Genomic DNA, 21250 nt, shown 5'->3' with positions numbered 1-21250 from the left:
AACAGATCTGTTACTAAGGATGTTCGTTTATGCATCTCCTTCCAAGTTGATGAAGGGGCCTAGTGAAAGCAGTTTTGAGATGGTTGCTGTCCAGTAGAAATTACAGTTCTTACGTGTCTTAGAAATAGTAATTGTCTTTTCCCTATGGAAGGATTCACCCTGCTTCCTCACATGATGGAATAGCTACAGGCTTGAGAGAATTATAGGTGCTGGGAGAACGTTCACATTCATTGCCAGTTATCTGAAGTTTGGAAAGTGCCTGAAAGTTCACGAGAACAAGTTGTTTTATATGGTTTTAGTTATAGTCTAGTGGGAATATTAGAAGAATTGATTTGTTTGTAAAGTTTCTGTTTCTATTTTTTTGGTTCTGTCAGGGAATATAGAATGTAAATTAGAAAGGAGCTGAACCTCAGTGTTGGCTTCAGCAATTTAAAAAATCCTTGTATTATGTGCTGGCTTATTTGTTTCTTAGTATGTAGGTGTGTATGTTGACTCATCAGCCTATTTTTAAAACAGTATCATACTTTTTTTCTCCTATGACTCAAATTCAGCCATTTCATTACAAATGATTACAGCTTCTATAAGGGAACTTTCCCGAGAAGGTAGTTGCATTTAAATCAAATGACCTGTTGCTCTGATAGCAGCCACTTTGCTGCTATCCATCCTTTGTCCCAACCCAGAAGGGTTAAAACATCTTTGCAAGCTGTATGCAGCTTGGAGAGCTCAGCTGATCTACCAGAACTTTGGAAAACTGAAGTTGTTTCTGTGCCTTACCACAAGTTTTAAATGAGTGTAATTAAGATAAACTGATTTGGGGTTTGAGTAACATAGCATTATCAGCGTTGTTAACCACCATTTTTGTCCTCCACATACTCCCACAGTGGAGCTCTAAATGTTTCCAAGTAAAATAACACTTGGGATTCCTTGATAGTTCTTTCACTCTCCAAAGATTTTATAAGCTGGAGAAAAGGTTTGTAATCCTGGTTACAAGCTTCATTTATTTTATATAACTGTTTAACATTTCTAAAATAGGAAAAAAATGGCTTTTAAGGAATGTCAGCTTAAGATTCCGCTGCTGCAGTTTTGGTACTAGGAAAACTGGTAAGGGTAATCAGAAGGAAAGTGGCCCCAGTTACTTCTCAGTGGCCTAAGAAAGAAAAAAAGAGTTACTATAGCATTGAACAGTGTAGAAATCTCATTTTGTGTGGAGTAACCTGTTCTCGAGGGGAAAAAAATAAACAACTTAAGCAATGAATAGAAGGTCATAAAGGCTATCTTAAATATGTTCTCACAAAATTCTAGAATCATCCCCAACTGTTCCTTATTTTCAGTTTGTACCAATCTGATTTTTTTGAGAGGAACTTCATATGATGCTTCAAAACAAAGTAGTTTTCTCCAATGATTTTAAGTATTGGACTATGTAATGGTTTTGGTGGGACGTTTAATAGATTTTTAAGTGTATTTTTAGTTGTTTTTTTTTTTTTTTAATGGGAAATGAGTCTGAACAGTGAAGTTATCTAAGATAATCAAGGAATAATTTGTTGCATAAGCTACAGCCCAACTGTTCAAGAGAATTGGTTCTAAAAAAAGAAAACAACAAATATTCACAGAAAAATATCCCATCTCAGTTAATATATAAAAACTAGATTGGATTTTTTTAATGTTCCTTCTATTCTTTGATTGTTTAAAAATTGATTTATCTTTACTCTCTCTTTTGCTCTGAGACAGCATCGAAGGATCAGTTTGTGAGGCCCTTGGAATCAGAACCTAGTGATAAGGATGACATGGTGTTACTGAATGAGATCCTCAACGCTTCCTCCCTGGATGAGGGGGAATTCAGCAAAGAGTGGACAGCTGTTTTCGGGCAGGTTGCGCTTACTGATCTCACTACGAACTCTTCAGCGGGAGATGAGGAGAACACTTCATCGTCCATGGCATCAACACCATCAGGCTATTTGCCCTCACAGCTGTTAGACCAAAACATGAATGACTTGCAGTCATCTTTACACGGTGAGAGCTCATCTTGGTTTGTTAGATACTTGTTTCTGCTTTTGGGCTTTAGAGTATGTCTTTCTGCTACTTATAAAGGTGGTGTTGTCTCAGATCACGTCAGAGCTGCAGAAACCCTGAAGTTAAAGTAAGGTGTGGCCTGGAGAAAAATAAGCATATTTGTTTTTCAAGCCCACTCAGTGTTGAACAAATTAGTCTAAAGCATGAAGTACAAATAATCATCTTAAATATTTTCATTAAACTTTCTGAAATATTCTGTAGGCCTTTGAGATGTTTTTTTTCTGTAATAGAAAATATGTTTTGGGTAGGTTTTACTGTTTAAATCACAGCTGCTGTGTCTGTTAAGGAGTGAAAGAACCAAAAATGATTACTGTATTTTGTCTGGAAATACTATTTTTAAACAACTTAATGAAAATCAGTTGTGGTCATTCGCTGCCTTATTTTTAATGCATCCAACTCTCTCCCCCCCACCCACCCAAATGCAAATACTTGGGTTCACTGACTTCAATGATTAGATGGGAACTGGGCAAGTGACATTTGCAATGCTGCGCAATTTTGTGATGATATATAGGAGGATATATATATATATATATATATATATATATGATATATATAGTGGTATACGCACATAGGGGTATGATTAATGGAGCAAAGAGGGACTGGAAAGGATTTGACTCCATAAAATATGAACAGAAAAAAATCACTGGGTTTAGTCATTGCATTGTCAAACTGAACGGTTTCTGACCAGAAGTAGTCATGCTATCTACTGAAAGGAGAAGAAGGAGCAATGAAAAACACCTTTTTTTTTTTGATACAAAGATGTAAACAAATTTTAAGCAAATTACTAAAAATAGCAGATGTATTGTGAGATTGGGTTGTGTTTTGTGTTATTATAGTTTAGTTTTTGCATGTTTATCTTCAAAATCATGTTTACATTTAAAAAATATTTTTAAGGTGTAAGTGGCAAACAGACTTGTATATCCTTTCTGATGTTATCTCTTTTATTTGCATGAGAGTGTCATTGGCTGTGTTTTTGCCACTTCAAAATCAGAAGTCAGATATATGGCATTCAAGAAACACTAGAAATAGAAAATCAGTTCCAGTCAATATAATATCCCAGAATTGTTTTGAATAAGAAAAAAATATAAATATGTATTAAAAGAGTAAAATATGTTGATGTTTTCAAATGAATTTCCAAGGTTTTGGCAGAAGATCATAGTAATTGATCTACTGGCATTTGAAAAGTCACAGCTAATCAACTCCATGATTGTATCTGATAATCAGCATGTTCCCAGATGACTCTAATTGCCAAGTGAAATACATTATTTAAACTAACTTTTACAGAATATTTTTAATTTTTTCCATATTTTTAACTGAAGGTGAAATTCTATCCATTTGTGTTTCAATTTTAATTGTAAACTGCATTTAATTTCACGGCACTTCTTTCATCATTTGCCCTTGCCAATAAATTTGGGAACAGAGACTATTTTTAAGAAAAACAAAATACTAACTGCAGAGTAAACATATCTAAACATTTAAAGTTGAAAAGATTAGAGAATACGATTTACGGATATTTTACTGAGGACCTGTGATACATATTTTATACTGCTGTACTCTTTTTTCCCCTAATTGATAATGCTTAATAATTATTCAGTGTGAGGTGCTGCAGTAGAGCCTAGATGGTGCATGCTTCCTGTGTGAATTTGGCTTTAAGACCATAAAGATTCTTAAAACTCACATGCTTAACTTTAAGCACATTAACTTTTCTATTAACTTCAGTGGGATTACTTACTTATTTTACGTTAAGCACACTCATAAATCTTTGGGGCTTTGTTTTCTCTCTGCCTCAGATCTTAATCTGTAAAACAGGCACAATGCTATGCAGGTTATAAACTGTTACGGGCAGGAATTCCCAGCTCCGAGTTTTCTCTGGCTGTATTTATGGACAGGATCTAGCACAATGGGACTTTGAGTTGCTATGGGACTACCAGGTGCTGTTTTAAAATATGTATAAATATGTATAAATATTAGAAGCAAAGCATGCTCCCAGCAAATCTTTTATATTCCGCTCCAGATACAGCTTTGTAATTTGGTTGCCTTGCCATTTTTTTCAGACAGCATTGGCTTTCTCTTTCGTAATGTATATAGCCCTCTTTACTTACACCACCGAGAATTCCTCTTTATATTACCTACACATGGTTGTGTTCTGGTTGGTAAGAAAATGTGCAGTGCACTGGTTCCATTTCTAAATTTAATTGTGGCAGCTTTTGTGAAGATGCTAGCTGAAAAGAAAGCTGTTTGGTTTCCTTGCTGTCTCAACGATAATCTTTTGTCTAGTCACGTAATGAATCCATCCTGTGAACAGGCAAACCTGAGTAGGCGTAGGGCCAGCGAGAGCTTGCGATTTGATAAAGACTGCAATTTGGTTTTGAAAGGCAAAGCTTTTCTTCTCTGTAACTCACAGTGAGCGGACACTAAAAATAAAATTCATGGAAGTATTTCATAAAAAAGCAGTGGCAATCTTTCCCAAAGCCTTTGTAGATCCCTAAGTTCATTACGAAAGCATCAGCTATTTTGTGGAACAGTTTGGGCTGGATTTTTTTTTTTCCTTGGTTAAGTCCTTTTTGTTTTCTAAGCGGAGCTTAAGCTAGCTGTGTTTTAATGAACAGAGAACTGGAGCACAGCATCTCTCATGGACATGCTGCTTGCCAAGACCCAGGCCAGGGAGTCAAAAGGAAGGCTCCAAAGGAGTTAGGTGCCCTGCGGAGTTTTGCCTCATGGTTCGCCAGTTGCGTCAGTGCAAACTCACCTCTGTGAGTCCTTCAGAGACATCTCCTGACCTCACTGAAGGCAGTGGAACTTGCACAGAATGTCTCTGAGCAGCACTCCTATTCACTTACATGAAATTTGAATTTGGCCCTGTTCATTTCAGCCACTCAATTTATCCGTTGCCATCCATTATATATAAAGCAATTTCTTGCAATATATCTGGAAAGAAAAAAAAAAGCGTTACACTTCTTCTCTAGCTGTTTATAATCTCCTCTGCCAGTCTTCTCTTCTGTAGCACAAGAGGGAAAATGCCTGAAAAAGTATGTCATTCTGAAGTGGTAATGCCATACTTTTTTATTAGTTATGATTCAGATTTGCATATTTGAAAGATTAAACGCTTAAAACCTCATTTTTAGGAGGCACAATCTGGCTTACAAACCATTATCACCTTTGCCTAGAATAAATGTTTGTGAGCCCTCTGCATCCAGATTTTGAACAAGTTTTTGTTTCCTCTCCTTGGAGATACAGAGGATGTTTGTGGCTTAAAATTCCCTTTCTAAGCTATGTGATTTTATGGAAACATTCTTCTTGCCCCCTTTTAACAACACTGCTTGGGCCTCGAGCCCTTTAAAGTCAAGGCCAGATCAGAGAGTGAAGGGAATAATCTGTTAGAGGAAGGAAGGGTTCCTGTGACTTAGCAGCTGTTGCAGGAGCTCTCAGGATGCTGGGTACCAGTATCTGACAGCAGCCTCAAAGATGGAGAAAGTAAGGGGAGGAAGGAAGAAGAGAGCAGAAAAATGATGTGGGAGCATGAACTTGTAGACTGAATAAGGAAATGCTAGCTGTATGTACAGATGAATATCTCGTTTCTGATACTGCAGAGTTAGATATAGCAGCTCCCTGTGATGGACAGATAATTGACCAGGCAACACTTAGAGGAGACAGAGTTGAAATAAGAAATAAAAGCTATCTATACAGGCCTGCAATGTAATATTGGTGTTAGAAATGTGAACGCTTGTCCTCTAAATGTGATAAAGCATAAGAATTTAAATACCTTAAACCGGGGATAAAAATGATCCATTATTTCCTAATATGTATCCACACTATGCCATCCCTAGTTCATTTTGCCAGCCTAGAGCATCCAGCTTCAATAACTGTAGTTATCATTACTCTCTTGTGGATATGGAATATGCATGTAGGAACAATAAATTGTGAATACAGTTTCACTTTTTCCCATATAGTTGCTCTATCCCTGCTGAGAAGATCCTTACAAACGAAGGATAACTAAAAAAATTTTCAATTAAAACCTAGATTTAAGTTAACTGTAAATACTGCATCTAGAATTAAATTCTTCAGGGCGTTTTGCAACAAATGAACTTTTTCAGAATTAATCGTTTAAAAATTAATTTAAAAATCCAGGGTCTCAAAATATGTGTTTTCTGGAACAGCTGGAATGAAAGCCTTTGGAACTGTAAAAGTAAAGGAAGGAGGAAAAAATGTGTAGTATGTGTGACATTTTTGCCCAAATGTAACTGATATTCTTTGCTCTACAGCTGTGCTTGACTTGATTACTGTACTGGCATTTCTGTGAACAAGTATTAGCTGTGACTGGATAATAGAATTGAGAAAAAAGTCTTTGTTTAGACATACTAAAGGTTTGAGGAGAGTACAGTTACTTGGATCTGGAGATGAAGAAACCACTCCACAGCTATTCTGTTCTCAAGGATGATGGTTGTCTGCAGAATCTGACTGTTGATTCCTCGTGTATGAGGAAAGATACAAATAGCCATAACCAAAACAGATAACTGCTCCTTCACCTGGTATGAGCACTGTGCTGCTAGACAGTGGGGTGGCAGCATTGACAAAATAATTCTTAATGGTAACGCTGCTATATTATTGAATTCTAGGATGGGCAGCTAACAGTGGGAGCCCTCCATCTATACCACGGCCCTCTCAGAAACCAAACAGCCTGAATGTGAATGCTAACAAGACGCCAATGAAAGGTGGTAAGTCATTTAGTTCTTCAGTTATTTAGCTTTTCCTGTTTAGCTGTGACTCATGCATCTTTCTAGTCTTCCCACCTAACCTACCATAATAAAACTTATTTTTGTATTAGTTACATGTCTTGTCTTGTGCTTACTGCTAAATTACTCTTTCGGTGTCAGTTATACATATAATATGTGTGTGTGTCTGTGTATTGTCTGTAGGCTTCAATGCTGGTAATCTGTCAGAAGAGTAGTGTGCTATATAAATAACAAGGGAGCTGATACAACAGCTTATTCTACTAATTTGATTTTGAGTCATGCAGAATAGCATCTGCATGCACTTAGTCTAAGCTAAACACTGTTTTGAAGCTCTGGGAAGACACTGTGGCTAAAATACAGGCTCCTGATAAGGCAGAAGAGCCCTGATTACAGATTTCATTGATAACACGCATCATATCAGTAGTCAAATGAAGCAATTCACTTGTGGCAAGTGAGCCAAGAGTCCCGTCATCAACTGATACCAAGCCCCAGTATTTTGACTTTTTGCCACTTATTGCCAGTTTGCAGTATATTTTCTGCATTCATATTCAAACAAAAGCTACATGAAAGGTGTTCAGTGCAGAAGGAAGGAGCAATGTGTATTCCTTCCCCTGCCTCCTGGGATTAAAAGATTGACTAGTTTCAGCCCAGCAGAAAAAGATGGTTAAGATGTTTTGGGAGCTCTTTTGGGAATGAGTGAGATGTCACAGCCACAATAGCTCCACCAGAAAAAGGAACAGCCTTCAGCCACTTCAAAATCTGTATTTGTGAAGGTGACGATCTTCTAGCCTTGCAGACACAAAGATGGAAATCATGCCAAATTGAGCCTATTCTGTCTGAATTCCTCCTAGCACAAAGGGTGCTTTCATTTAGCATGCAACGTTATCTTTGAGTAGAATAGCACATCTCCACATCTTATTTCTCTATGAATATAATGTATGTTGAGCATGAGATCACAAAAAAAGAAAGTGGTGATATAGCTTCTTTATAGCAGCTAAACTCACATCCTCTTTAATTTGAAAATCTGCTCTTTTGCAACAATCAGGTTCCAAAGGAAGCAGGAAGGTAGGAGACCTCTGCAACATCTGTATGTCAATACAGACACAATAGATGCAATAGTCCAACTGTTGCTGGTATTCAACGTATTCCTGATTCACTTTTTTTTTCTTTTTTTTAAATATAGATCAAAAAAATATACCCTAATACCAGAAGCCACACTTGGGACATGACTAATGACATTGTATGGTCATATACAGGGGGAACAGGACAGTCACATGAACTGGATTTAGGTTAAGGAATTCAGGCCTGTAAGATGGTAAGGTGAAGTAGCGTTTGCTTAGCTTTTGGTCTTTCACAGGCCTGCAGGTGCACACACAAGTAAAATACCTTTCACTAAACAAAGCTAGACAGAGAGAGATTGTTTCTATTTTTAATTAAAGTGTTCCTGTACTTATCATGGCAGGAGGTATATAAAGCACACAGGCAGCCAGATGTAAAACATTCATTCTTACTAAAGTTCCATATTCTATTAAAGGTGGTGTTTTAAAATGTAATCACTCATTCTGATTTTCTTGTCAGAAGTGCCCTTAGTAATAAATTAAACAACAGCATGGCGTTTGTTTTGACCTCAGTCAAACTTTCAATCACTTTTGTTTTAAAATAGCTGACAAGCAAGAATTCCAAGTTTGTACTTTTCCTTTTTTTTTTTTTTTTTTTTTTTTTTTTTTCTTTTTCCAGAACCTACAAGGAATCCTAAAGACTTGACTGCCTGGTTCAGTCTCTTTGCTGACCTTGACCCATTATCCAATCCTGATGCTGTTGGGAAAACTGATAAAGAACATGAATTGCTTAATGCATGAGTCAGCTGCCTATGGTAACTCACATTCTTCCATTCATCAATGCTATTCTGGGGTTTTAAAAAAATTAAATGAAAACTAGTATGCTGTTGTGAAACTATGAAGTATGTGCCATGATAACAAAACTAAAGGGAATGAATCCCCTTTTATATACGTACAGTTATTTGCTCTTGTTTTGTATAAAGACTTAGCATTTATTTTCTACGTGGATTTACAAAAATGAGGTTAAGAATTAGGGCAGATTTCTTGCCAAATTAGATTATCTGCTGAAACACTGTCTTTGCCTGAGGTGATGCAGAGCTAACACTGGAGTGAAATACAAATTGCAAACCTATTTTTTTATAATGTTTCTTGAGTAAATTAAAAAATACATATATCATGTAACTGAGGAGGCTGCATGAGTCAAACATCTATCACATCTATAATATATATATTACTGCTATGTTAAGATGTCAACTGAATTTGTTTTGTTAGTACTCACAGTGAAAAATCTGTGCTGGAGCTAATTACAAGAAATACATTTGGGTCTATGCAGCCATGGAAATTGTGCCCTTTCTGATTTAAATTATTAGACAAACTGTACTACCTAAACAGAAGTAATGCCCAAAAGGCTTCTTTTCTGACTTTTTTTTCCATTGCACCAACAGAATTTGCACCTGTTTGCAGAAGTTTCTTGCAACTGATGATTTACCATGCCTTCAAAACATATTTCTGTTCAGAGTGTTTTTCATCAAATTTATTTCTGAAGCATGTGTTATTTTGAGCTTGTTGTGACATTAACTCTTTAATAAAATGATTTTGACAAAAAAAAAAAAAAAAGATATTTTATTCCCCCTGGAATGTTGGTGTGCTGTTGAATTGGTACGTAACAGGCATCTGAAGATAACATGTATAACTAGTTTTTAGAAAGTACCTAATAGTTCATACCATTAGCTCACACTCTTTCTGAATAGTGATGCAGTAGGACAGTAAGAAAATCTGAACTTGGTGGTCTCTGGCAGTAGCCACAATATCACAAGTTCTGCATGTTTGCTATGTGTGCCGTATAGGACCTGCTTTGCAATTTATTATATTTGACCTTTTTTATTGATTTATGTTTTACATTGAAGTTTTTCATCCCCAGTTAATTTGTATGCTCAGTTAGTTAATCGACTTCTCATGATCTATTAGAAAACTACGTACCTACACTGTAAGCCTCAAAATAACCATGTAAATATAAGCCTCAAAATAACCATGTAAATATAGAAGTTGTCTGAACTGTCCTGCTTCTTAAGGACAGCAGAACATCATCTGGTGGCTGCACTGAGCAGTATTAATGTGTGATTGATATGTTCTTGCTAAAAAGCTACATGCTACTTAGTGGATGGGTAAGCTGGACTGACTGGGATCCACCTGACTGAACCCTCAGCAAGTTTTAATCACCACTGTACAAATCTGTAATGTTCAAAATCCTTCTTACGGTGCCACATAGCTGGAAAGTCTCAAGGTACTTCCATGTTTGCCAGAGATGTTCTTCAGCTGTTTAGCAGTGTATTATTACTGGATAATGGACAGACTGGTCTTCTCTTTACGGAGTACCCAGCCGATACCCAACAGTAATCCACACGTTCTATCGTGTGGCAATTAAGACATGGAAGCTGATACAGACATGGATACCTGTTTGCAAAGACCATTGTTTCCTGCTGTTTGGTAGTGTCAGCTCCTTGCTCAAAAAGCTATCACCTGTGAAGTCTCTCCTGAGATGTGTAACTGTCTTGAGCACTAGAGCTGTAGCCTGAGGTCCTGTCTTTGAGCTGCCATCTCTGGCATTAAGGAAGGCATCTGCAAAGAGGATTAACTGGGAAACACCTAACAATTGTGCTGAGGTGCATTTACACTTATGAGTGCTAGTTTGCACTCATAACACAGGATGTTTGACTGAAATCCTCTTCCTCTCAAACTGTATTTATCTGCAACGCCAAAAATGTTAGCAGCTCTAGAATACACAGGCTGCTGGCATTTTCAGCCCAGCTTGGTTACCACTGAAATATCAAACAGATTCTTGCAACATTAAGCAAGTCTGTGGTTAGTGAACTTGTTTTAGATTATGTTTGTCTCAATACTTGTTAAAACACTTCTGGACGATCTATTCTAGCATTTTTAATGGCTAAAGCAGTTCTGATAAAAGCAAAGGTGAGGTTAAAATATGGCCTATATTCAAAATAGCTAACTGTACTTTAAGTTAGAATTAAGATTCAGAAAATGTTTGTGTTGTTTTTTATGTCACAGATTCTAGACTTTCAGGATGTTTAAAACAAACAAATAAAACCCTCCTGTCTTGATTGGGAAAATTAAGGACATTGCACAAGTTTCAGCTAAATGTGTTGTGAATCCTTGTCGTGTTTTCAGGTAGAAAAACAGCTGAATAATCATCCTTTTTACACAAGAGAAACCACAGCTGCAGGTTTTTTACCCCAAGCTGCAATACTGATGAGTTCATATTATGCATTTTTTTTGTAATATGTGATTTTTTTAAAATTAAAGTTAGGCAGAAAGCACAAAATTCAAAGCTATGCATTTTTTCACATTTTTAAATTAAAAAAGAAGCCAGCGGTTTTTAATACATAATTAAATTCGCTTAAAGAAAAGCAATTGCAATCCCTATGTACAATGCGTTACTATCACGATCATTATTTAAGTAGAAAACTAGAGCAAGGAAAGAAACACCCTGCAAATAGCAATTTTTTAGGCAGAAAAAAAAATCTTAATTGTAGTTACAAACAATACTTCCTTAATCAGAGAGAAGTGTATGGCATGCAATTCTCTGTGCAGTCTGGGCTGCAGAGTAACTCCAAGCCACAGTGCCATTGTTATAGGATTTTCTGTGATGTGTGTGCAAGCTCAGCAGTAATTGGGACAACAGGGTAGTTAATCATCCTGGTAAAATTACAGATTGATTGTTCTACATACATAATGTTCATCTTGATTTAATATGCTTCATTCCAGTTGCATATTCTTGTTTAGTAGTGGATTGTCTTAAAATAAAAACAGCTGCAGAACCCCTATGGCAGATGAAAACAGTGGTAATTGATTAACTGTCTTTATCAGGAAGTTTATTAAAGTTGATGTAATTGATTTAGGTGAGTCTAGGATTTTACAAATTTAAGAACAACCACTTCAGGAGAATTGGACTGTTCACCTTGGGAAGTTGAATAGCTTATGGAGTAAGTAACATTCCTGACCTCCTTAAGTGATCAGAATTCACTTCCAACATAGTAATATGATGCAGGTTGTTCCTTTCTATTCTTTCCATATACAACACTGCATGGGCATGAAATTGTTGTTCTTACTTTGAAGCAGGACCACCTGGTCATGACAACTCCAAGATCTGAGCCTGGAAGGGCTCACTAGAGCAGCAGATTGACGTGAGGACACAGCACCCAGGCACTGTCATGCTTCAGGCTGTTTTCCCAGGGCCTCTACCATCTACCATCACAAGCCCCTGCTAGGGCTACTGGATCAGCAAAGTACAGTGATGAATGGGGTTGTACTGTCCCTGGTTGCTGCTGAGAGCACCGTTGGCAGCCTGCAGCGACACTTGCTCACCTCGCAGGATAGGATGAGTTGAAGAGCCAGACTTGTGCATAACCTGTGGCCATCCCAGGGGTCCTGTGCGTTTGTAGGCTTTTGACCCTCAGGTGTGTACGTATGGGGACATTGAGCCCTCACTGAAACCTATGGTTTGCTGCACCCTACTCTGGTTGACCTACTTTTACAATTTATGCTCTTTGTCAGTGCCTTATTTTTAAATAAGCCACCATATGGGAAGGCAGGAAGCAGAGCAACAGCTCAGCTTGCCAACAGCCGGCAAGCAGAGGGTTTGCCTCAGCTGAGAAGCAGCAATGCTGACAGTCTAGCGCTGCGTTGGTGAGCTGGGCCCAAATGGGCTGTTAGCTCTGTGCTGCCGTCCTCACTCAGCCTTTGCATGGTGTGCAAGGGAGGGGAGACTGTCCTGGTACTCTGTGCTCCTGAGACCCCAGCTAGAGTGCTGCCTTCAGCTCTAGGGCCCCAGCACAGGAAGGACATGGACCTGGTGGAGCAGGTCCAGAGGAGGGCCATGAGGATGATCAGAGGGCTGGAGCACTTCTCCTGTGAAGACAGGCTGAGGGAGTTGGGGTTGTTCAGTCTGGAGAAGAGAAGGCCCTGGGGAGACCTTACAGCTGCCTTCCAGTACCTAAAGGGGGCCTGCAGGAAAGCTGGGGAGGGACTCTGTGTCAGGGGGTGCCCCATCCCTGGAAGCGTTCAACGCCAGGCTGGATGGGGCTTTGGGCAACCTGGTCTGCTGGGAGGTGTCCCTGCCTATGGTAGGGAGTTGGAACTGGGTGATCTTTAAGGTACCTTCCAACCCAAGCCATTCTATGATTCTCTGATGATGCTGTGGAGCAAATGAGGCCCAAAACCACAGGTGTGGACCCAGCATCATGACCTGCTGACTGCCCAGCACAGGACATGGGGACGCAGCCCTGCAGCCATGCAGTCACTGTGACAGGGAACTGCTAGTCAGAAATCCAGACCTCAGCCCTATAGCAAAAGTTTCTCAGTTAACAGAAATCCTTATTTTTCTGCCATCTGGCTGCATTTATTGTCCCTGGGAGTGCACTTGTATTTACACATGCCAGATATGACCCAGGTGGTTTTAGGGCAATTCACCTGCACAGCTGCCCTCAGCAGTGGCCACGGGTACCATGACCAAAGGAGCTGGGCAGGCTGAGCCCTTTTTTGCCCTTGGTGACCACCAGCCCTCCATCTCTCAGGCAGCCTAGCTTTGCAGTCAATCACCATGCTAACCAGCTGTTTATTAACAGCGTTCTCCTAACCATTACACTGACTTTTCCCCTCATTCAGTAATCATAAACCTAATTATGCAGTTAAGTAACACAAGGTATTTGTCTGCACAGGAGCCACCATGAAGCGAGGATGCTGCCACTCACTCGCCAGGGAGCAGCATCCAGCTCCTAGGACCTGCATCAACTCTTCTGTCATATTGAAAGCTTATGCCTGAGCTCGTGCTGAGCCATAGTGCAAAGGGGTGGAGTTTTGGCTGCTTTCAAAAAATTACAGAATTTAAAAAGAAAGGGAAAAAAGGAGGAAAAAAAAAAAAAAAAAAAAAAGAGAGAGAGAAGCATGCTATAGCTTGGAAGTGAAGGTCTGTCTCATTCTACCTGCCAGCTATTTACACTGGGTGCTTTTGAAACCTTTATGGGGTAATGAACACACACACAAATAGATAAAGAGTTTAAGAAATGGCTAAATGCCTGCAGACCTACCTAAGCCATTAGGTACATTAGCTGAGCTCAGCCAGTCTTCTCTTTAAACAGAAGTTCCCAGAAACCTTCTCTGTAGGGTGTTTCTTTTATTTTGGACTTCCATAGCTATTAAGGCAGCAGGAAAAGCCCCAGGACAGGTGCTGGAAGCCATATGCTTCATGAACAGACTGGAAATAAAAAAGAATGTGCTATAATATGAAATCATCCATCCTGTCTCCACCTATTTGGGTAGATGATAGCGGCTGCAGGAAACAAGCATGCTGAATATAGCAGGAGCAGGATCCAGTGAGGAAAACAAACAAAAACACTACTCTTATTCCAAGTGCACTCATCACTGTAGCAGAGTTTAGTCTGATTCAGTTTTGAGAAGAAAACAACAATTCTGATAATGAGAAACACCCTGAAGGGATTTTTTCTGATCTATGTCACAGCTCAGTCTTGAGCCAGTCTGACCTTTCTGTGGGGTTGCCCCTGAATTTGGTGACAGCAGCAAGGGCTGCAAACAAGCCATAAACACACAAGTGTTCCAAGGCTTTTTCCCCAGAATGTCTGCCCATACTGTTAACTCACAGAACCCTGCCCAGGGCTCAAGTCCATGAGCAGCCCCAAGCCATAAAAATGGGGGCCACCACTCTCCTACCATCAGCCCCATGGTCTCATAGCAGGCACTTTCCAACTACTAAAGAAGAGCTTGTGATCTGGCTGAAAATTTAGGTTAAAAAAAAAGAGAGAGAAAAATGTTTGAGCCACCACAGTTCCACACAGGCACATGAGCAGTGTGGATTGGCAGCAGTGGCACCAGAGCCTTTGGCTATTTGTCTCCAAAGCACAGGCAAGCTTACCTGCAAGGTGTATACAGCCATTGCTGCTCTTCATGTAGGGAAATAATTATTATGAAAAACCCTTAAATGAACAAAATCTTCTTACTATCCACCCTTAACCCACTCCCATGCTGAGCACTTTACAGCTTTTTCTTTCATTTTTAAGGGAATGGATCCAATCCAGGTCTCCTTGGAATTAGAGGTGCTCCTGGCTTCGCTGGCCTTTGCCACTCATTAATTCTTATTGTCATGCTTTGAAGGCTAGAGGGACCTCAGAGAGCATCTGTCTGTCTCACAGCTTGCAGTTTAAGGAGTGGGAACTTTGCCAAGACAAAGTAAAAGGGAAACAAGATTAAAAAGCAAACAGAGACTTTCAGGAAGGTTGCACTGCCTGCTTCAAGTCCGTCCTGTTCCCTGCACTCGCCTCCATACTAACAGCCCACCCTATTAGCAAACAGTGAACACAATTGGAAAACACACAAAGTCCATAATGGGTCATTTTCCTACCTGAGCATTTAAGGAGCAGGTTGAATAGCCTGTCCTGGGGTTGTTTTTAGAGAACACTACAGCCTGCCTCTCAGTGGTTTGGCTTCCACCTCCATTCCCTATAATCACACAAAGTATCTAATGGAGGGAGGGCTTAATTGAGGTGGAGGTACATAATGTGGTTTTCTTTGACAGCTGTTATCTAAGTGAAAGAAGGAAAGTGTTCTAAGATACAGGAAAATGCTTTTATGGCCCTAAAATGAGTCCTCCCCTTGTGCAGCACTGCCAGAACAGCACAAGCTCCTTTCCACAGTGTGTGCTGCCAAAACAAAGCAAGTTCCTTTACACAGGGAAGACTTAATGCAACGTACACACCATCAGCTTGACAAAAACCTCTTAAATTTCTGCACCAGGGCATATGAAAAAAATGCCTGATCCACAGCAGTGTCAAGTCCCTTGGAAGCCACTTGTACCACAACTCACAGGTGTGATGGTTCCTGTCACCAGCTTGTCCCCAGAGCCTCAAACAGTGCTCTGATGCTGCTGGCTTTAAGTCTTGAAGACTGCTGGTGACTTCTGGCACCAGGACAACAGCTGCTCCACCTGCAGATCCGCAGCTCCAGAACTGCCCCAGTGCCCCGGTGACATGCCAGGGGATGCAGCTGTGTCCAACGAAGCACCCACACCAGCAGAGCCATGCAGCAGTACCAGGAGGAAGCAGCAACTGAGAGCAGCAGCAACTCCCTGCTGCCATCCCAACCTCTCATCTAGGGAGGTTTGCAGCATCCCAGGAACTTGGATCCAGGATGTTATGGAGAGACTGCTGAGGCCTGTCCAGGCCTCAGATCCGCAACCAGGTGACAAAGTGGTCCAGGTTGTCCAACATAAGGGTTTCAGACCACGTGGACAAGAGAGACCTCAGGGATCAACCAACATGGCTGAAGGCCCATCCAAGATGTAGGTACACTAGTAAGGAAAGTCCCAAGACAACAGCATTACAGGATTACGATGGATCACAACCCTGGACTCCACTCAAGGAGAACATCCTTCGGCCTCTTTAGGGACCTGCTTGGAAGAATCCCATGGGATACAGCCCTGGAAAGGAGTCCAGGAAACCAGGTAGATTTTAACCTCCTCCAAGCTCAATAGCACACCAACCCCACAAGCAGGAAATCCAGTTAAGGTGGCAGGAGGCCTGCATGGATGAGCAAGTAGCTCCTGACAAAACTGAAACACAGAAAGGAAGCATTTAAATGATGGAAGCATGGTAGGTGACCCTGTTCAGTCTGGAGAAGAAAAGACTCGGTGGGGGTCTTATCAATGTAGACACATGGACAGGGAGGCAGGCCTGAAGGGAGGCAGGGAACAGGGTGCCAAAAAAAAAAAAAAATAGAGCCAAACTTTTCTCAGTGGAGACAATGGGCACAAACAGAAACACATGAAATACCATTTAAACGTAAGAATTACTTTTTTACTGTGAGTGCGGTCAAACACTGGAATATGTTGCCCAGAGGGGTATGATCTCCATCCCCAGAGAGACTCCAAACCCAACTGGACATGACGTGAACAACCCGTTCCAGCTGATATTTATGACAATTACAACATTTATTATCACCAGGGTTACACCCACAAATTGACTCGTCATGTCCAGAATATTCTTTCAATTCTATTCAGCAGTCCCTGATCCCAAAGGCACACAAATCTCCACACATTTCAGTTTCCCTCAATGCATTTCCACAAGCACCTACACCAAGGGCAACTATGCAGATACCAAAGACGTCAGGCTACTGGGGTGTCCCACACTGAAGTAGTCACAGGATTCACAAACTTCACTCTTTCCTCAGCATCTAGTTTGCTGTTCAGTCTAGTAGGTATGCTGTGTCACTTAGTGGATACATTTTTTGTCACTTTCAAAAAACAATCATGCTACAGTGCTGCACTCAACAGCCTATCGGTTGGGAGGCCACCAGGGACACAGATTGCAATCTACAAATGGCTTGATTTGGGGAATGAGTTACACTTATCCAGGTTTATGCTCCTATGGAGTATCAAGACATCTGCTTTCTTCCTAACCCAAGGAACATCCTGTATGTATAAATATGCACATACAAGACAATCCTCCAAATCACATAGAGGTGGAACCTAGGCTGCTTTTGTTCTCCTGTTACTTGAAACATGAAAGACATATTAACATCATTTTTGTCCTTAGGTTGTTGGCATTTCCCTCAAGAAGAGGGTCAAAACAGGAAGTCCTCCCTGGTACCTGAACTCAACAAGTGTCTAAACTCTCCTTAGTATTATCCACCAGAACAGACAATGATCATACCCTCTGTTGTACCCAACTTCAGTTAATGAATAAAAGCCCCTGAATGAGGTGGCAATCCTTAACATTCACACACACCATCTAAGATAAGACCATGCAGTGAAAGCCTGTAGTATGGTACCATCCTTGCACTATCATAGAGGTAGGTGTAGGCTACACCTTACACTTATTTTTGTCAGAGATTGACATTAAAACTACATCTTTTGTAGTTTTAGATGCTACATCTTTTTCAGAGCTTTCTCAGGAGGCGCAATGAATTAGAATTAATCCAAAGGAATCACAAAAGCAGAACCAGGCATTTGGTTTTGTTTCCTAAAAACAAGATTTTGTTTCCAAAGGCAACACCCTTTCTTCATTCTTCACAAGAATGAGTTCTTCCTTCCTGATGTAACAAGCCCAAAGATACCACCAATCTTATGGAAAGGGAGGCTGTTACTCCCGGAGAAACTTCTGCATAATAATGATAGGGCAAAACTTGAATTTCTTATCCAAATAAAAATCAGAATGGAGGAATTGCATCACACCATTTCTTGGCACCAAACCCCAACAAGGAATCTACTCTCTCTCAGCTTTTTCCTCCTTGGAGGACGAACCTCCTTTTGCCAAAATCTCAGTGACATCTTAGACCTCAGCTGCTCTTTCAGCAAGCAGTTAGACATCCATAATTACTTAACGTGACCACTATGCCTCCCAGTCTGGATTTAAATAAGGCTATTGACTTGCAGCTTATTTGGAGAGCTAGAAGTTAAAAACAAGGGTGCAAGAAACATATTACCATGAGTATTACAAAACATATGCTGCCCTGAGCAAACCCAACCAACAGCTGTACAAATCTCTGCAAAGTTTAACCACGCACTTCACTAGACACACAGACACACAAAATCCAACCACCACCAGAAATTACTCTTCTACAGGCATAGTTTAGTATAATTGTGCTTCATTAACAAGTGCAGTCTCTAATTCCAAGGGAAGAAAAAAAGATTAGAAAACTTCCTGTTCTCCCAGGCTTTCAGCTTTTCTGTTTCTGAGTTTCCAGGCTACAGCTCAAGGCAGCCAATTTAAAAACAGAACTTGTTGCAACCTGACTTCAAATTTCAAGTTCTTCTTTAAAAAGGGGGGTCATCTCTCTATCAAGCTTGATCCGGTTGCTATTCTTCCTTGTTGAATTAGCAGTTTAATATGCTTATTCACTCACCTCCACTTATGTCTTTACTGAGGAAGCACTCTACCTTCTCAATCAACATCTTCCTCAGTTCTAATTGACACATTATTTCTCTGACCCAGTACAGTCTGAAAAGGCACCATCTACTCTCTAGTTCCTTGCCATCTGTCCAAAATCACAGCGTTATCAAGGAGGCAACAGAAATCAAAACAACTCTAAAGCTAGTCAACCACCTCTGCTTCACTGGAGGCTTCAGTCAAGTGTGAAGCAAACCAAAAATCTTCAGAAGTTATCTTCAAAGAACATTACAGAAAGGTTTAAAAAAGTGTTAACCCCCCAGCTAAAAAATATTTCAGGATGCTATTTTTTCAGTGATGCAAGAATGTTTCAGGTAGTCAAAAAATGCCCCTTTAATGGCAACTGAAATGTAAAAAGTCCAATATAATCATGAGTTACTAGGACTTAAAGAACATTGTCTTCTGTAATTTACACAGTAGCAGCATTTCAGTTTTCAGAAACTGATTCTTCTTTGAGTGCATCCTTCATCACGTCACACACACAAAGCACACCAATGCTAGACAAACCACTTTTCCAAGATAGCCCAATACCTGACTAGCCTTAGTGCTAGAAAATAAATCAATTCACATTTCTAGTATGCATTTATCCAGCTTCATGGTCTGTCTTATCTTGCATCTTTTAAATTTAAGTAGTTTGGTACTAAATATATCCTATGCAGGTATTTACTAACTGAAATTAAACCACTCTGCATTTGTTAAGTTAGATGCAAAACTTTGCTGTGTGTTTTTTTCCAAGTATCTCACTCATTCCTAGAGCCCTTTCCTGAACCTTCTCCAACCTTTTATGGTTTTTCTTGAACCAGATAGTTTTCCTGGAGCGGTTACACTAATGCAAACAGAGACAAGATACACATTTTAACTGCTTGACAATCTTTGATCAAACAACTTCCTTTAGCCAAGCACCACACGAGGAATGGCAGTACGTGTGCAGCCCATTAACAAATGTACTTTCCTAGCTTCAATCACTTTTTCCCTGCATTTAGGTTCTGGAAACACATTGCCGGAACTATGGCTATTTCCTCCCAGTCGCGCAGCTTCAAATTTCTGTTTGCAGGGCTGCACTTTGCAGAGCAAGCCAGGCTGTTTTACAGCAGTAATTGATTTATACTTCTACTGGCCGCCTGTCATCTCCAGGCTGCTTGGATTCTTGGATTTTACCTCAAGAAACAGTTCTACATATCGACCTGCTATCACCAAGCAAGGCCCAGAGAGAGTTTGCTAAGACTCAGTGGTCTTTGCCTGCAACTGCAACGTCAGCCAACATCTCTAATCCATTCCATTTCTTCTGTTTATTTTGTATTACCCCAGGCTTATGTTTAAATACTGGGAAGATATTGAGGCTCTACCCACAGGCTGCTATCTGGCCCTTCCCAAGAGGTGATTTGCCAGGAAGCCATAAATCATTTCCCTGACAGCGCCCTGCTTCCTAAAACAAGCAGGTCACTATCTGCTGCCCCTAGCCCAGCATCCTCAAGGGCTCCCCTTACACACTCCTCCACTGCCTCCAAAGGGTCCCATAGGGTCCCGTGCCAGAGCCATGAACTGCTAGGAAACTTAACATGCACGTCAAAGAAAATCCTTCAGTCAAAGCCGGGACACAAAGCAAAACCATTCAATTACTGCTCCATTCTCAGCTCTTTTCAGGCTGCTCACCTTCATGGCTCCGAGGAAGATGCACACAGTGAATTACAAAGCTGCATGTTCTGCATGTTACCACAACCATAAACTAACAAGGTAAAGGCATGCAGTCACAGGGATAGTAAAAAAAGTCATCTACTGTACAAGTTGTATCACGTCTTCCAGGATGAGCTAGGTGCTTTTGCTAAAGTAATTCTTTGCTGAAGTAATTCTTGAGAAGCAAATGCCTTCCCACACCAGGACAGACTGAAACTGCAGCAGCCAAATCCTTTTAGAGGGCAAGACAGCCACAAAGCTTTCCCTAGTAAGCCACATAAGCTTATGATGAAATGACTGATGTGCATCAACCATTTTCAGAGGAGGGTAGGATACTACAGCCTTTGAAGCTTCAGACTTTCAGCACTTAAGTTTCAGTTAATGTTTTTAACACAGTCATACATATAAACCTTGTAATCTCTGTGATGCTGAAAACCGAAATTTTGACTCTGGGATAATATGCATTAAACCATGCTTATTGGTTATTGCCATAGTGCTTTTCAGTAAACACCAACTCTGGAGGATTTACATGTATTTAAATATTAGTCTTTTTTCCTCCCTCCTCCCCCCTCCTCATCTGGAAAGAATTATTTTGCAAGTCAAATGACAATCATTTGACTCATACAAAACAACATGAAACCAAGACTGTCAGTAGATTTATACCACATCCTTTAAGGTTTTAGTTTAGTTTCACATAGTGAAACATCTAATGGCTTTCATAAGTTAACAGATAACTTGAAAT

At 40.1% G+C, this 21250-nt stretch overlaps 1 protein-coding gene across 4 annotated transcripts in view; it reads left to right on the top strand.

Moving 5' to 3' along the window:
• ICA1 (islet cell autoantigen 1) overlaps positions 1-11180 on the top strand; it is a 75406-nt gene extending 64226 nt beyond the window's left edge. For 2 of the 4 annotated variants that reach the window (XM_035317596.1, XM_035317595.1), the window contains exons 13-15: positions 1729-2010; positions 6687-6785; positions 8541-9499. In XM_035317596.1, coding sequence (XP_035173487.1) covers positions 1729-2010; positions 6687-6785; positions 8541-8662 — 503 coding nt within the window. In that variant the 3' untranslated portion in view covers positions 8663-9499. Of the gene's footprint in view, positions 1-1728; positions 2011-6686; positions 6786-8540; positions 9500-9996 lie in introns of those variants that run through there. The other 2 variants (XM_035317594.1, XM_035317593.1) reach the window with 2 other exon arrangements.
• Positions 11181-21250: the final 10070 nt, after the last annotated feature.

This window comes from Oxyura jamaicensis, chromosome 2, assembly GCF_011077185.1.
Source record: "Oxyura jamaicensis isolate SHBP4307 breed ruddy duck chromosome 2, BPBGC_Ojam_1.0, whole genome shotgun sequence".
Classification (NCBI taxonomy): Eukaryota; Metazoa; Chordata; class Aves; order Anseriformes; family Anatidae; genus Oxyura; species Oxyura jamaicensis.
This window is presented reverse-complemented; position numbering and strand designations above follow the sequence as displayed.